Below are 17180 nucleotides of genomic sequence, written 5' to 3' on the forward strand. Positions count from 1 at the left end.
TTTTGGAGTTGAGGATGATATATATGGGCCACAGCACTCAGGTGGCATATAGCAGAAAGGTCTTAAGAATCTGAGAATTGGACTTCCCTGGTGGTCCAGTGGTTAAGACTGTGCTTTCCCTGCAGGGGACACGGGTTCGGTCCTTGATTGGGGAAGCTCCACATGCCATTCGGTGCTGCCAAAAGAAAAAAGAATCTGAGAATTGCTAGTTTTTTAAAATAGAGGCAGCAGTTGGTGTGCAGGAGGAATGAAAGAACTGGGGAACAGCAACACAGGTTGCAGAGATCAGAAAGGTTAAGGACAAACAGGAAAAAGCCAAAGTTCCACGGTAGTGTTAAGTGCAAACTCCAGCTTTCAAGGGGTTAAGATGGAAAAGGAGGGCATAAGAATCACAAGCAACAAATGGAGAAAAAAATATTTCAAGAATTTGATATTAACCAGGGTTTTACTTGGTTTTGTTTTGTTTTGGAGTACAAGGGAGACCTGAACACATTTTTAGATAGTGCAGAAAAATCCTCTGCGGTAGGGTAAATTTTAGAAAGTAATTAAATAAAGTGATTCTGGTAACCTACTCCCCGTGGAGGTGGAGGTGGGAAAGGGAAAGGAGCTAGTGGAGCAGCGAGGCGCAGGTGAGGTAACAAGCCAGCATGTGCCAAGTGATTTGAGTATTTTCTGTAGGTTTGTGTAGAGGTTGATGGGCTGAGAAATCTAAAAGGAGGAAGGCTTGTCATTATAAGGAGCAAAGGATAAGGTTCCAGGTTATGTGCTATGGAGTGTATGCTTGGAAGTAAGAAATGGATTAAAGGGATCGTGAAAACACATGGATAGTTAGGGTGGCTGGGACAGGATCAGCTGGGTTCTCCTCATGGCTACAGTCATAGAACAAAGAAATAAACCAGTGGAGAGAATGACCCATGGGTTTGCTTGGAGGGCTCAATAGAAATAAAGGGAGTCCATGGTACTATAAAAGGTTGATCAGCTTTAGGGATTTCGTAATGGGTCCAAACTGAGAAATTGAATGGCAACTTTTTTGTGTATGTGTAAACTGTACTTTGCCTAAGGGAAAAGAAAAAAAATCAAATGGTACAATACATAGACGAGATAAAAGAAAAATATGCATTTCATTTTTAGTGTTTTATATTCTGAACTGTTACATGAGAAAGTAATTTACTGCTGAGTTTAGAAAATTTTAACTTTTATGTTTATAAATAAAAAGTCGATTTTTCTCAAAAACTTTGAAGTGCCTTTTTGAATTACTGATTCAGTCTAGATTTAGCTTGCATATGACTGAATATGTGGTGTGGTACACTTAACATATTGTGTGGTGGTACACAATCTTTGTAAAGTCGTATTTCTCAAACCTCCTTCATGGCAGAGTCTGTGTCTATTTATGCATATATATATAAATATATATATTTATACATGTATAAATATAAAATAGTAAAACTACCATTCCTGGTTTTTTAATGTTTTTGATTTTTTGATTATAACACTACATTTAAAAGCATTCCAAATTTTATAGGTATACTAAGTGAACTTGATGTTGATGTTAATGAAGGATCTCTAATGGAGCTACAGGGACATATTGGAAGATTCCAGGTAACTGATTCTTTCTTATTTCTTTTTTATTTTTTAAATTAAAAAAATTTTTTTTACTTCTTTAAAGAGCAGCTATAAGACTTGTAACAAAATACAACAGTCCTCTCACTGATCCTCCCCATTCTGCTCCCTGAATTTGGGTAAACCCAGCAATGGTTTTAATTGATTCTTTCATATCTCTAAATAATATGCTTATGTTACTACTACTTGATTTTCCAATTTTAAGAGTCATCTGTTGACCTTCCATCGAGAAGGATGAGAATTTAGATCTCTTTACTCCTGTTCTTCTGTCATACAATATGTACCTCTCTTGTAACGTGTCCCCACCCCCAACTCTAATCATATCATAATTTCGATTAGATTAATATTTAGTGTTATATTATTATTACTATGAAATGTCATTTATGAATAAGCCATGGATGGACCATATTTTACTTTTCTATACAACATTGTTTTTCCTAGAGTAAGTAATTGTTTCTTTTTTTTATTTGCTTGGTTTTATGTACTTATTTCTAATTTATTCCCAAACTCTCCTCCAGTTATGTAATCTCTTTTCAATATGTTCAAACAGAGTAGATAGCTTATCAATTAGATATTTTTTCGCAGTCTTTCTGGGAGCCTCCTGGCCTGCTTTGATTTGAGCACCTTCACTTTTTTTTGGCTGCAGAAGAATTATATTTATATTCCATTATTTTTGATACAGTAATTTTCTTAAACAGTCCTCTTTTCATGAGCTGTTTTTCAAGTTTCCAAAAGAAAAATGCTGCCATCAGCATAATTGTTATCAATGGGTGCATGGGTATACAAGTAGTACATTTTGAGTCATTGTCAAATAGCACTCCAGAAAGGCTTGTACTCTCTCTAACCAAGCCAAAATACTCTGTTTTGTTTTGTTTTTTTAAGCCTTCTAACTTTTTTCATTGGTGGGGAGAAAAAAATATTTTTGATGCATCTTTCATAAGGTAGCCTCTGGAAATGTGATAGTGCATCTGTTTTTGTCTGTAAGAATAGCAAACAGCCAGTTTTAAGATTTAAAAAGAGTATTTTGACAAATTAAATTTACATTATAATCTCCTTAGTGTGTTTTGCCTTATCCATACTTACTATTTAAACTAACATCAGTTTAAGTTAGATATTATATAATATATATGGATGTATATATGTAGGGGTGAATGTGTGTATGTGTAATACCAATGTTTTAAACGTGTTTTTATTGTGCACTTACTATGTGCAAAACACTGTACTAAGCACTTTAAATACAATTCAATGTCTCAGGTAATCCTAACAATAATCTTATAAGGTAGGAATTGCTATTATCACTCTAGAAATATGAACACAGAGGCTTGAGGAAGTTAAATAACTTGTCCCAGGACATATAGCAAAAAGTCATGTACCTGTAATTGGAACCCACATCTTTGATTCTGGACATACTGCCAATTTTGCAAAGCTTGTCCTTTCCCACTGAGAACCTTAGGAACAATTATATTCTCAGGTGAAAAGTACCAACATTTCAAACAAATGAGCTTTGCGATTTATCTGCCAAGGTTTCTTCTGTGTTCCCAACTCCTTTTTGAAGTCCCCAGAAGCAGCCACAGGAGTTAGAGCCTTTAAATTTGAGCCTTAGTAGACAAAATTATCACGAATCTGCTTCTGTTTGCCATCTCATTTTGCTTCTCATTGTTTATTGATTAGTATTTATTTAATGGGAATCTACTAAGGAATTATTTGGTGTGATACAAAAAATCTTTGGCAAGCACTTAGATTTTAGTCGGGGTTAACTGCTAAAAGAATTAATATTCTTTTAATGAGTTGTCTGCCAAGTAAATACATTTGCAGAAAGGTAAATTTTAATATTGCTAACTTTAGTTGAGTCAGTTGGAAGTAAGAAATTAGATGCTTTAAAGAGTGATTTCATTCCCCACTGAGTTTTTCTTTTTTTTCTCCCTCAAGAAAGATAGGTCACTAACTTTAAACATATACAACTAGATATGAACAAGGAAGTATCTTTTCTTTCCTTAGCGCCAGTGCTTAGGACTACTAAGTCGCTTTGGTGGCTCCGACAGACTGCGTCAGTTTAAATTTCAAGATGATAATGTGGAGGGGGATAGAGTGAGCAAGAAAGATGAGATCGAACTGGCTATGCAGCAGGTAAGAGGAGTGAGAGTTGTGTAGCTATTCTTTAAGCTTTTTATGTTTTTGGAGATATTTGAGAAAAATAATAGATGTGGGTAATTTTACAAATTGATTTGTAACTTTGTTGTAATTTTGCAAACTGATCTATAACTTTGTTCTCCTTCAAATCTGGATTTCCATGATATGAGGCATTTGGGGAGCTAATATTTTTGTTACTGCTTGTTCTTCCTTTGTAGATTTGTGCCAATGTCATGGAATATTGCCAGTCACTCATGTTACAGAGTTCCCCTACCTTTCAGCATGCTGTGTGTCTCTTCACCCCTAGCCTGTCAGAAACCATTAATAGAGATGGGCCCCGGCAAGGTGAGCTAGCTAGTTCTTTCTTTCTGTATTTGAGGAATTAAGTTGCCAGGATTATGACAAGCTCTAGTTGGCCCCAGTACGATGCATTTTTTTTTTTTTTAACCACGAGTAATGAATGGGAAATTTTTAAAACGACTTCTTTAAGAAGGAGTGATGAGGAGGTACTCTTGTCAGACCTGTGGATGCAGCTGGAGAACTGGAAAGAATAGAGAAACTTAAGATTTTCTGAGGATGAATCTGGAAGAGCCGTGTGGGGAGAGTATAGTTTTATGTAGCGTGTGAGACCCAAAAGGCTCTAGGATTGGAGAGTAAACTAGCCAGGTGAAAAGTATGAAAATAGTTTGTATGTTAAATCATGTTAAGCTGAATTTAGTGTCTTAGTTAGGTTTTGTATTTCGCTCCAAATTTCTGTAACATAGCAAAGTAAAATTTCGATAGTTAGCAAACTGATGTAGCCTATGATTCCCTAGTGACCCAGTAGGGAAGATTAGGAATATGAGGCCGGATTATGGATTGGTTAAAGCTTTTGTCCCATGGGACATTCAAAAGCCAAAGCCCGTTTGGATCTTGGTGGTTGTATTGTGATGGACTGGTGATGATCTCAAGAAATCTTTTGTTTGAGATTTCTGTGAATCATTTTGTCACATTTTCATCGTCTTCAGGATCTTATTTTCTCTGAAAATTGCTTAATCACGTAAAGTATCTATTTAATAGAATAATATTATGAAAAAATATGTTATGCCAAGAACTCTTGTTAGTCTAACTCCATTATAAAATGTCCTAGCAAGTGGGATTAAGAAATATTTTTTATTGAGGTTTTTTATTTACATACAACAAAATATACCCATCTTAGGTGTACAGTTTGAGTGCTTTTTGTAATTTTATGCAGTGTGTAACCACTACCACAACCAAAATATAGAATAATTCCCTCATCCTTAAAAGTTTCTTCTTGTCCCTTTGCATGTGATTGTTTCCTTTGACCCCTGGTCAAGGTGTCTATTATTTTGCCTTTTCCAGAATTTTATATAAATGGAATCATACAATATGTAGTGTTTTTTGTGTTTCGACTTCTTTCATTTAGCTCAGTGTTTTTGAAATCCATCCATGTGTGTATTACTATTTTGTTCCTTTTTATTTCTGGCTGGTATTCCATATTAAAAATATACCATAATATGTCTCTTCACTAGTTGATAGACATTTGGGTTATTTCCAGACTTTTAGCTATTGTGAATAATGCCACTATGAATATTTGGATATAAATCTTTATGTGGACATAATGTTTTCATATCTTTTGATTAGATGCCTAAGAATGCAATTGCTGGCTTCTGTGGTATGTTTAACTAAATAAGATACTGCCATTCTGTTTTACAAAGTACAGTCATTTTGCATTCCTACCAGCCATGTACAAGAATTCTAGCTGATCCACATGCTTGCCAATGCTTGGTTTGTCAGCCATTCTAGTGGTTGTGTTGTGATATCTCACTGTGATTTTAATTTGCATTTCCTTGATGACTAGTGATGAGCCTGTGTCCAGTTTTAGTACTATTTGTTGAAAACATTATCTTTTTCTGTTTGGATTACTTTGATACCTTTTCTCAAAAATCAATTGACCACATAAATTTGGGTTTATTTTTGGACTCTCGATTCTGTTCCATTAATCTGTATGTCTGTTCTTTCTCTTAATACCACACTGTCTTTATATACTTTATACACACTGTCTTTATATACTTATTCTTCAATAGCTTTATATCAACAGTAAGTCTTGAAATCAGGTGGTTTAAATCCTCTATCTTTGTTCTTCTGTTTCAAAATATCTTATGCTTATGGTTTACATGGTTTATTTCTTTCTGTCCATTTATTTTCATCCTATCCATGTTTTTCTGTTTAAAGTGCATCTCTTGTACACAGCAGAGAGTTGAGTCTTTTTTTTCTTTAATCCATTTTGACTATCTCTGCTTTTAGTGGTGTGTTTAGTCCTTTAATATTTAATATAATTATTGATATGATTGGACTTGGGTCTATCATTTAATTGTTTTCTACTTATTAATTGCTTTCTACCTCCTTTCTCTGTTTTTTTGTTTTTCCTTACCTGCTTTAAAAAAAAGTCTGTTTTATAGAATTTGATTTTAATTTTACCATTGGGTTTTTACCTATACTTCTTTGTATTTTTTTTTTTTAGGAATTGCCATCGTTTTTCACAGCCTATTTATTGTTAATATAGTACCACTTCATTCAAAATTTACAGCTCTTACAACTGTATAGGCCCACATTCCCCCCTTCTTTTATGTTATAATTGTTACATGTATTACATCTACATACACTATAAATTCCCTTAGACAATAATTTTTATTTCAAACAATTTAATGCTTTATAAGTAAAGAACAAAAGGGTAAAAAAGAAAAAAAGTCTTTTGCATTTATTTAGATATTAAACACATTTGATGCTCCTTATTCTTTCTCAATGATCAGAGTTTCCATGTGGTGTCATTTCCCTTCAGGCCGAAAAATTTCTTACATAAGTACGGGTCCGTTAGTGATGAATTCTCTTAACTTTCTTTTATTGAAAATGTCTTGATTTTGCCTTTATTCTTGCAGGATAATTCTGCTGGATATAGAATTCTGAGCTGGTAGTTTTGTGCTTTCTGTACTTTAAAGATATGGTTTCACTTTCTTTTGTCTTCCATGATTTATAATGAGAAGTCAGTCATTGATGGGAATATTGTTCTTCTATATGTAAAGTGTTGTTTTTCTGTTGCTGCACTTGAGATGTGCTCTTCCTCTTTAAACAGTTTGACTGTTAACGTGCCTTGGTGTGGGCATCTTTGTTTTTATTCCGTTTAGTGTTGTTGAGAATTTTTCATCTATACATTTCTTTGTTTTATCAATTTTGGGGAAATTTTGACTCTTTTTTTCTTCAAATATTTTCAGCCCCATTCTCTTCAAACATATATTAGATGGTTTGATACTATGTTTTTTTTTTGTAATGCTCTTTATTTATAAGAAATAGGATGAGAACATTTGCTATGCTTTTTTTTGCGGTACGCGGGCCTCCCACTGTTGTAGCCTCTCCCGTTGTGGAGCACAGGCTCCGTATGCGCAGGCTCAGCGGCCATGGCTCACGGGCCCAGCCGCTCCGCGGCATGTGGGATCTTCCTGGACCGGGGCATGAACCCGTGTCCCCTGCATCGGCAGGCAGACTCTCAACCACTGCGCCACCAGGGAGGCCCCTGCTATACTTTTTTATTATTTGATTTACTATCTCATGTAAAGTTGCATTACAGTTTATGTATGTTAGCATGATTTCAAGGCCCTGAAGGTAAATGTAATGGGCAGATCATTTATTTTTTGCAACCATTCCTCCTTGTAATTTTTTGTTTATATCTTGGTATCATGAATATGTAAATTTTACGTTAGCAACTATATTTACAGATAATGGAAGACTGGAATTTTTTTCTTCCAGTTTTATTGAGATATAATTGACATACAGCACTGTATAAGTTTAAGGTGTACAGCATAATGATCTGACTTACATGCATCATGAAATGGTTATCACAATAAGTTTAGTGAACATCCATCATCTCATATAGACACAAAATAAAAGGGGAAAAATTTTTTTCCTTGTGATGAGGACTCTTAGGATTTACTCTCCTAACAACCTTTATGCATGACATAGAGCAGTGTGAATTATATTTATTGCATGGTACATTACATCCCTAGTGCTTATTTATCTTAAAACTGGAAGTTTGTGCTTTTTGACCACTTCAGTTGCTTTATCTTCAAGTTCACTTATTCTTTCCTCAATAAGCTCTATTTGGCAAAATATATCCAGTGAATATTTTTATTTCAGAAATTGTATTTTTCAGTTTTAGAATTTTTGTTTGATTCTCTTATCTCATTTTTATTTTCTCTACTGAGATTAACTATGTTTTCATTGTTTGTTTTCCCTCAGTTATAATAGCTACTTTAAAACGCTCATTCATTAGTTACCAACATCTGGTTTATCAGGGGTTAGACTTGCTTGGTTTTCTTGTCTCTTGAGAATGTGTTCCATTTTCTTAGTTGTTTATATGTTGGGTATTTAAAATTGTATACTGAACATTACAAAGGTTTGAAGGTTCTAGATTCCATTATTTTTTCCCTGTATGGTGTTTTTCTTTTGTTTTGGCTTAATTACCTTGGCTGTTTTGACCTGTGAACACTGATTCTTGGGTGACAGATGCTGCGTCAGTTTATGTCTTTTGCCTTTAGCTGAGATGTTTTGAGTGTGTTACGTGCATGGTTCAGGGGTCAGTTAGTGATGTGGGTAGCTATAGGGATCCCCTCTCTACTCTCCTGGGATTCCCCTAAAACTTTCTTCACTGGTCATGGTTTCCCGGCTTCTCAGCTGCTGTTTTTTTGGTTTGTCAGGCGTTAATGACTGTGCTTTTTCCATCAGCACTCCTGCTTCTGCATTGTGTTGCTTGTGCTACTGCTGGGTGTACTTAGCCCCAGGCCGAAGGCCATGAGCTGCGAGCTTAGAGTTGTACCGGTTCCATCTGCCCTCTTCCCAGTGCGCCTGCACTCCCTACCAGCGTCTGTCTGCTTCCGTTTACTTTGGTAACTTTAGGTAGTTATTTTTTGTGTTATGTCTAGGTTTTTTATTTTCTGCCATGAGCGGGGAGTGGGCTGTTGTCTGGTATGGTCTTAGTTTGACATATTTGGAAACAGAAGTTCTTAAAACCTAATAAGATACCTTTACTTAAAAATACCTGTCATTCAGTGATTCATTTGGAGTAGCCTTGGGTGAGAGTATGTCTTAAATAAATTGAGGAAGTAACTATAAAGATTTATAGTAATATTTTATGGAGTAAAGTGCTTAAATCATTCAAACTGGATATATAAAACAATTTCTTTGACTTAGTTAAGCAAATTAATTCTAGATAGTTCTAGCTTTCTCCTATATTCAAAAAGTTTGCTGCCAGGAAGATCGCTAGACTACAAAGGTGCAGCCTCACCGGCATGCGGGAAAAGTGCTAGTTCAGGAGGCTCAGCAAATAGGAAAAAGGAGGTCTTCTTCACTTGGAGGGGCATGGGATGACTGGGAATCCTACTCAGAGCCCCCTTTTCATTCAGAAGAGTGGTTTTCCTACCACACAGCAGTGACATTTAACCTGCTGTGTCCCCTTTCTGTCTGGGAGTTTGTAAATGAGCATGAATCTGTTTACTAATCCCTGTAGGTCTATAGCTTGATGCAGACCTCTAACTGCCTCAAGAGGGCAATCCTTTTCTTCCCCTTTGAATCTAACTTTTTAAAACAAATTTAACCTGAGCATAAGATTTTTTAAACAAAATTGTAATTTTGTCATTTATTCTTCAAAACATTAATATCACTAATAATTATTAAAATTTCATTAGTTTCTTATCATTTTGAGCCAATCTTTTGCATACCATGTTGTTTTTTGATCTTTAATACTTAAAGATGAACTTTATGAAACCTTATAAATTGGTCTTTATTTTTCTTCAGACTTTTTTAAGGGTTAATAAGCATATTCTTCTCTGCCAATTCTAGACATATGAATGGGTAGGTATCTGGTAGGTTCTAGAATATTTAGTTATAGAGAGATAGTTTAACCTAGTGGTTAAGAGCACGGACTGATGATGAACTGCCTGGATTTAAATCCCAGTGCTACAAGTGACTTAAGAAAAAGGACTTATCTCTTTGTGCCTCAGTTTCCTTGTCTATAAAGTGGAAATAATAACAAGCTCCCTCCGATGAATTATTGTAAGGATTAAATGTGTTAATATGTGTAAAGTGCTTTAGAACAGTGCCTGGTGCTTGGCATGACATCAGTGTTAGCTATTATTATTCTTATTATTGCTCTTGTATTATTGTTATCCTCCAGTATATTTACTATTACTTGTGATCAAGGGACCCTTTTCTGTAGCACTTCCACTTCTTTGACTTCATGGTTTTTTCTGCAGAATCTGTTTCTGTAGTTAGATATCTCATGGGCCATCCTCATCTGATGTCTAAGTCTGGTGCCTCTGAATGCTCTAATATTTTCTAGGCTTAAGCAAGTTAGTATATAAGAACTCCTGAAGTGATTTGGAATACTCTCAGCATTAGACCATCATATTTATGGATAGCTTCCTACCAAGTTGAGGTCACACAAATGTCTGGGGACCGGCGTACCTAATTTCACTAGAAGAAGGCTCTCTGTGATGACCTGTATCATAAAGATTGTCATATCTTCACTGAGACTGGTGAAGGAGAATTGGCAAATCCGATGAGTATAGGATATTTTTTTGGTGGCAGAATCCACTGACAAGGGACTCTTTTCTCTTTTCCCCTCCACATGAAGGTCTATGAGATTGGACTTTGGAGCAAAGTTCGAGGGGGTGGCAGTGAAGGAAGCAAATATAGATCTCTCCTTCAGTGTTCATGGCAGTTGGGGCCATTAAACAAAGATTATCTCCAGATTAAACCTGAAATTACCAAGGTGTTTCTCAAAGAAATCCCTCAGTCACAAGAGGAAATTGCTTTACTTGCACCACACAAACCATCTCTATCAATAGAATAGGAACATTATTGCTCGCCTTGTTTTTCTTTCCTCTACAAACAGCTTTTCCAACATCACGTTTTTCTTTTATACCTTCATCAGAAAGTCGTCAAGTAAAAGGCAGATCATTTTGTTCTGCTATCCAAATGGAGTTATTGTGGTAGAAGACTTACTAAACTTTAAATTTAATTATCTATTTTTTAACTATTTGTTAGCGTTCTCCTTGTCTCTTTGGAAGAATAACTTTGATCTGGGAACTCAGCAACCAGAAAGATGCAGACTGGAAATGAGTCCATATAAGTAGAGCCGCAGGGCGAGGCAGGAGTTATTCACCTGGGGTCAGGAAACTGTAAACTGTATTTGTGTGCACGGGGTGGGGGGTGGTGGAGAGACAGGTGTAAAGGTTTATAACTTCTATAGAGTTCTCAAAGAGGTCTTCACCCAGTAAAGGGTAAGCTGTCTCAGTGTCCATCAGCCAGATCTCCTTATTGTCTCAAGGCTCCAGCCTTATGTACCTACCTTATTACAGTAGCTCCTAACCACTCCTTTGAACTGTCAGTGGTATTTAAAAGTAGTCTTGGATTGGTTTTAATAATAGTTTACATGCCCTTAAATTCCTGGGCTTTCCTTTTTTTAAAAAAACAGGTCATTTGAGATTCATATAAGATGGCTATAAGTAGAACATTGTTTTTTATCAACTCTATTAGATACCCAAGCTCCAGTGGTTCCATACTGGCGCCTACCTGGTTTGGGCATTATTGTCTACCTGCTGAAACAGAGCGCTAATGATTTCTTCAGCTATTATGACAGTCATCGACGGAGCGTCAACAAGCTACAGAACGTGGAGCAACTTCCCCCAGATGAGATAAAAGAGGTATAAATCTTATAATGAGCGGTAGATACTTTTATTTTTTTAAGAGTTATTTTATTATTTATTTTATTTATTTTTGGCTGCGTCGGGTCTTAGTTGCGGCACTCGGGCTCTTTGTTGTGGTGTGCGGGCCTCTCTCATTGTGGCGTGCAGGCCTTCTCTCTCTAGTTGTGGCTCGTGGGCTCCAGAGCGCCTGGGCTCTGCAGTTTGCGGCATGCAGCCTCCCCAGTTGAGGCGCACGAGCTCAGCAGTTTTGGCGTGCGGGCTCAGCTGCCCCGCGGCGTGTGGGATCCTAGTTTCCTGACCAGGGATGGAACCTGCGCCCCCTGCATTGTAAGGCAGATTCTTTACCACTGGACCACCAGGGAGGTCCCAAGCGATGGAGACTTTTGAGAAGCCATTGTTTTTACTGATAAGGACCAGGGGTCTGATGTCAGACTTGTAGGTAAAGATGATGCGTGCAGTGAGATGAAAGGAATTACAATGACTCAGAGCTCTGTGTGGCTTGAAGAAGAGCTCCTCACCTAAGCAGCACACCTCATGAGCATAGAAACTCTTGACTGAGTGACAGGAAGTTGTACCTGTTCAAGAAAACCACCTGCTATTCAGTAGAAATTTCGGTAGCTGGCCTTTGCATAAAGAGTTTGGTAATTTATACTCTAAAAATCTGTGCTGAGAAACTTAGGTGCAGATGCTTTTTCAGTTAGAAGTGACTCCTTAGGCAAGATGTCTCTGTTCCTTCAGCATTTTCAGTATCTGTTAAGTGAATTTTTCAGACAAATGAGATGGCGTATCAGACTTGACTGCCTTTTCTCAATGATCCAGAATCATACCCTGGCACTTATTGTAACTAAAGATGCTGAGTTACTGGGCCTGCTCTTTCTTTCCATGTGGCACAGCTGAGCTATAAGGCTTCCCTTGGCCAGTGCTGAAGCTTCGTGTCTTTTGTGGCAGCCTGCATGTTGAGCCATTTTGCCATTCCTGGTTCACACCAGGTTTTCTGAAAAACACCATGTCACTCTTAAGAGTAGTCAGAGCCTACTCTCTTTTACCATTCTTATAATTCTAGGGGACATTTATTGAGAGTTTATGATGTGCCAAGCCATGAGCTACATATTCTACCTGAATACCTTAGGCAGATATTGTTGTGTCTCCCATTTCTCAGATGAGGAAGCTGAGACACTGAAAGACAGACTAACTTATCCAAAGCCACACAGCTAGCAAGTACAGGTTGAGGCAGGTGTTATTGACTGGGTTCAGGTAACCCCTGAAATTGTGTGGTTTACACCCGGCAGTCCTTCCCCATCGTGCACAGCTTATGGGTGATGCTAGTACACACACGAGGGGCTGCAGCATCACGGTAAAGCATGTGGCACTCCACCAGTCCCACTGTAGAACACCTGCTGCCAAACCCAGTGTCTGCACGTTAAATTGACCCACTGTGCTTGCAAGTATGCCAGATGGAGAAGGGATCAGGGGAGGTTCTGGTTGATGATCATATATTTATTATGCTCTGCAAGTCTAATTCACATTTTCTTCAGAAGATACCTGACAGCTGTTATAGAAATTCTCCACACGGCATTGTGACACTTACTGCTTGGAAATCCCACTGTTTTGTTTTGTTTTAATTTGACAAGAAATTCAGGATTGGTTGGCCCCTCAGCAGATTGGAAATGTCTGTTTCAGGGACTGGACTTTCAGAAAGCAGCAGATGAACGTTCATTTGTGAATTCAACTGCTTCTTTGGCTCTCGTTTTTTAAAATTACTAGCTTCCTAATTAGATAATTAACTCTTGTCTGCAAGGATGTTTAAATTTATTTGAATGTTTTTCACAGTACGTATCACAAGTGACTACTTATAATGTATAGATTTTCATTAAATTTTTGTTACAATATATGTCATTCTTAATACTGTGTTTGTTTTTTTTCTTAGTTGTGTCAGTCTGTGATGCCTGCTGGTGTTGATAAAATCTCCACTACCCAGAAATATGTTCTAGCAAGACGCCGTTTGGTGAAGCTGATCAACAATCGAGCTAAACTGCTTTCCCTTTGTTCTTGTATCCTTAATGAGATCATAGTGGGGCTTGAAGGGTGACCTTTAAGAGAATTTTCAAATGTGGGAACTGTGTACTTATTTTCACATTACTTGGGTATCAAAATCACATGGAAAGGGACATAATTACTGTTAGTTTTTTTCTAGTTAAATGTGTGATATATTTCTAAATTGAAAATATTTTTCTTACCTTTTAGAGTAACTAGTAATCCTCATAATATACACAGACACTTTCTGTCCGGACAGGAGACAAGGACACTGAAGGCTATGCTGGCCCAGCATCCCACAGTTTCCACCTCCTTCCTCTCAGCACATCTTGCTGCTTTCTGGAGAGACCTTACGTCCAGTTTATTAGACTGAGGCTGTGGTACATCACTGAATGGTGCAGTCTCTTCTTTTCCCTCCTGCTCAGAAACTGTTTTGCAAAATCATGTGATGAGATTGTTTTCCTTTAATCTGAGCTCTCCTCTATAGTTATCACAGAGACCTGCCTGTTTATTCTCTGGCGCCATCTGGAGTACTACTTGTTACATTGCACACCCACGGATTCTCAAGACTCCTTATTTGCCTCCAGGACCTTATTTAAAAGCAGAAGGCTACAAGGTAAACTTTATTCTGAAAATTAGTGAACCATAAATGCCTATAGATTTTAGCACCTTAAAAAACTAGTTACATTTAATCTGCTTTTTACTGTGCAGGTTACTGAACAGTAACAGGGTGGACTAGGTAATCAAGAGCTACTTAGTTACTAGGCATAGCTAGCTATGTTTTGTATTTTCCCTTCTGTCCATGGGAAATTGGACAGAGCATTGTAGAGGCTGCCTTCAGCTGCTTCTCAGCTTCTTGCAGTTAATGGCTGACCCAGGTCCAGAGTCCTCTGGTCACAAATAATTTTCCAGAAGAATGGAAATGGGTCAGCCTAGGCCATGATTCTTGTTGCTCGAGGGCCCTTCTGTGACTGATGAGCGTGTATTGGATCCCTTAGGTGGCAAGAAACAGAAGGAAAGCTTGAGAACCCTGGCCTAGAACAGTGAAATGCTTCCTAGGGGCTTCCATTTACTGAAAGCTGAAATAGATTTCTCAGTCTAGACCCATGCTTTTCACGGTGCTGTGGTTCATTGTCATCGGGTTCTTCCATTGTGTAGTAGACACACACCTGCAGAGCTGGTTTGACTGTGTCTTTATCTCTAGATTCCTTCGCTTCGGAAAGCAATCTGGATTTTAGAAGTGGGCTGACTATAGTGAGCCAACATGATATAGACCAGGTAACGTTCTATTCTCATACTCTTTTTTTTTTTTGAAAGTAAAAAGGGAAAGCCTGGTATATTAGTAAGATAATAGTTTTCAAGTTTATATCCAAAGACCTGGTTTGAATTCTAGCATAGCCACCTATTAGGTACGTGACTCAGAACAATTTACTTAGCTTCTGAGCCTCCATTTCCTCAGCTCAGAAATGGGAATGATAATTCAACCTCTAAGCATTTTGTCAGAATTAAATGAGGTTTCATGTGTAAGACTCGTAGGGTAGTGCCTAGAACATAGTAAGAGTTCAGTAAGGGTAAGCATCATGATCTGGAAACTCCGTATATCAATAGTTATTGCTATTTAAAGCAAATTTTAAGTTTTACGCATTTATACAACAAGGGAAAGAAGGAAAAACATTAGTATCATACCAGTAAATTCTAGGGTGGAAAATGTGAATGTTGAGTTAATTTGGCACATGGGAAAGGACCACATTACAAAAATTCAAAGGTATTTAAAATAGGAAGACATAGAATAAAAGAAATATTTGAGACTACTTAATAATGAAATGTCACCTGCGTTACCTGTAGCTTCAGGCCGATGCCATCAGTGCTTTTGGAGAATCACTACAAAAGAAACTTCTGGACATTGAAGGATTGTATTCAAAAGTTCGATCTCGCTATAGTTTCATACAAGCTCTTGTCAGACGTATCCGAGGCTTGCTGAGGATATCACGGAACTGAGAGCCCGTGCTTATGCTCTTCTGAGGAAGAGAGGAATTGGGGAAAACTGTCTCCTTTTTATAGTTTCTTTCTAAATTATGACCAAAAGATATTTTGCTATTTCTTTCTTTATATATGGACTTCTTTTCTGTAAACTTCTTTGCCTGGTTTCGTCCTCACTAGTAAAAAATAAATAAATAAATACTTTTTAAAAAAAACAAATATGTGGTCAGTCTCTTGAAATTTTATCTAGAATATGGTCAATATTATCAGGAATTCAACAAATAATCCTTCCACAGTGATGGTTTTCCCCCAGGGGTATTATTCGGAATGCTAAATTAAAGCCATGGTCTGAAAATTCTAATTTTTTCTCTCTTTGTAGCTACATTACACTTTTTTTTTTTGCGGTACGCGGGCCTCTCACTGTTGTGGCCTCTCCTGTTGCGGAGCACAGGCTCCGGACGCGCAGGCTCAGTGGCCATGGCTCACGGGACCAGCCGCTCCGCGGCATGTGGGATCCTCCCGGACCGGGGCACGAACCCGTGTCCCCTGCATCGGCAGACGGACTCTCAACCACTGCGTCACCAGGGAAGCCCTACATTACACTTTTTATGATAATGCTCTTTAAAGTCAAGCCATCTCTTTACTAAAATTATTTTTTCTTTTCTGCATGTAAATGATAAAATAATCACTTGCATTTGTTCCTTAAAATATTTGTGGAACTTTTCAAATAAATCATCTGCCTGTATTTCTCATATAGTTAATAGGATGGCTGCAGTTAGAGAAAAAGAATTTACCCAATAAAAAAGAATAAGAATAATAAATAAATAATAAATAAATAAATAAAAAATAATTTACCCAATTTGCCCGATAGTATTTATGTGCATGTGACTACCTCATCTGAAAGTCCGTTTTCCTGTTTCCAGCCAAAAATTATTTCAGCCTGATATATAGAAGAGACTGCTGAGAGGGGAAAGAGTCTTGACTCTAAGGTAGTGGCAGAAAATTAACACTTAGTTCTATGGTGTTATGGGGTTTTTACCCTTAATCTTATAATAAAATTTCCATGGCTTTTTAAGCATTTATAAAAGGCTTTGTCATTGTTATTGTATTTTGAAATTAATCTACTGCCTACCGCTTATAAATATCAAGCCTTAGCTGGAAAGCATCCTGTTAATAAATAGCATTCTTAGAGGGATGTGAATGAATAATTAACTGGTCCAAGATATAGTAATACTGGCTGTTGCTCCACTGGTGAGGCATATGGTAAACTTTATCATGTGGAACACAGGCATGAACGCAGAAATAATCAAAAAGAGCCTGGGGCACAGATTCAAAGCATCTTATAAACCTCTGAAGTGTGAAGCCTTCTGCAGGACAGAGATATTAGCTAATTTGGAATTAGTTAAGATTTGGGATTTACTAAGCTTCTTTATTTTGTTTTCCCATCATTTCTTCCAAAATTACAGCAGACTGGGGGTCAAAAGTTAGGGCAGTGGAGAAGTGTGTGGGAGGGAGAAGAAGGAACGATCGCAGCTGCACGTATGCTACTTTTAAAAGACTGACCAGAAATGCTGTTTGTGTAATAAATACAATGGGGAGAGGCTAGCACTCAAGGCACGCGCCGCCTGACTCGGCACTGTTTCCTGAGGCGTGGAG

At 37.4% G+C, this 17180-nt stretch overlaps 1 protein-coding gene across 2 annotated transcripts in view; it reads left to right on the forward strand.

The window, feature by feature from the left end:
* NUP205 (nucleoporin 205) overlaps nucleotides 1-15743 on the forward strand; it is an 81201-nt gene extending 65458 nt beyond the window's left edge. Inside the window, exons 36-43 of one of the 2 annotated variants that reach the window (XM_067747107.1) lie at nucleotides 1523-1599; nucleotides 3619-3747; nucleotides 3969-4095; nucleotides 11341-11507; nucleotides 13438-13561; nucleotides 14032-14160; nucleotides 14749-14822; nucleotides 15390-15743. In XM_067747107.1, coding sequence (XP_067603208.1) covers nucleotides 1523-1599; nucleotides 3619-3747; nucleotides 3969-4095; nucleotides 11341-11507; nucleotides 13438-13561; nucleotides 14032-14160; nucleotides 14749-14822; nucleotides 15390-15542 — 980 coding nt within the window. In that variant the 3' untranslated portion in view covers nucleotides 15543-15743. Of the gene's footprint in view, nucleotides 1-1522; nucleotides 1600-3618; nucleotides 3748-3968; nucleotides 4096-11340; nucleotides 11508-13437; nucleotides 13562-14031; nucleotides 14161-14748; nucleotides 14823-15389 lie in introns of those variants that run through there. The other variant, XR_010945640.1, reaches the window with a different exon arrangement.
* Nucleotides 15744-17180: the final 1437 nt, after the last annotated feature.

This window comes from Pseudorca crassidens, chromosome 8, assembly GCF_039906515.1.
Source record: "Pseudorca crassidens isolate mPseCra1 chromosome 8, mPseCra1.hap1, whole genome shotgun sequence".
In the NCBI taxonomy this organism is placed as follows: Eukaryota; Metazoa; Chordata; class Mammalia; order Artiodactyla; family Delphinidae; genus Pseudorca; species Pseudorca crassidens.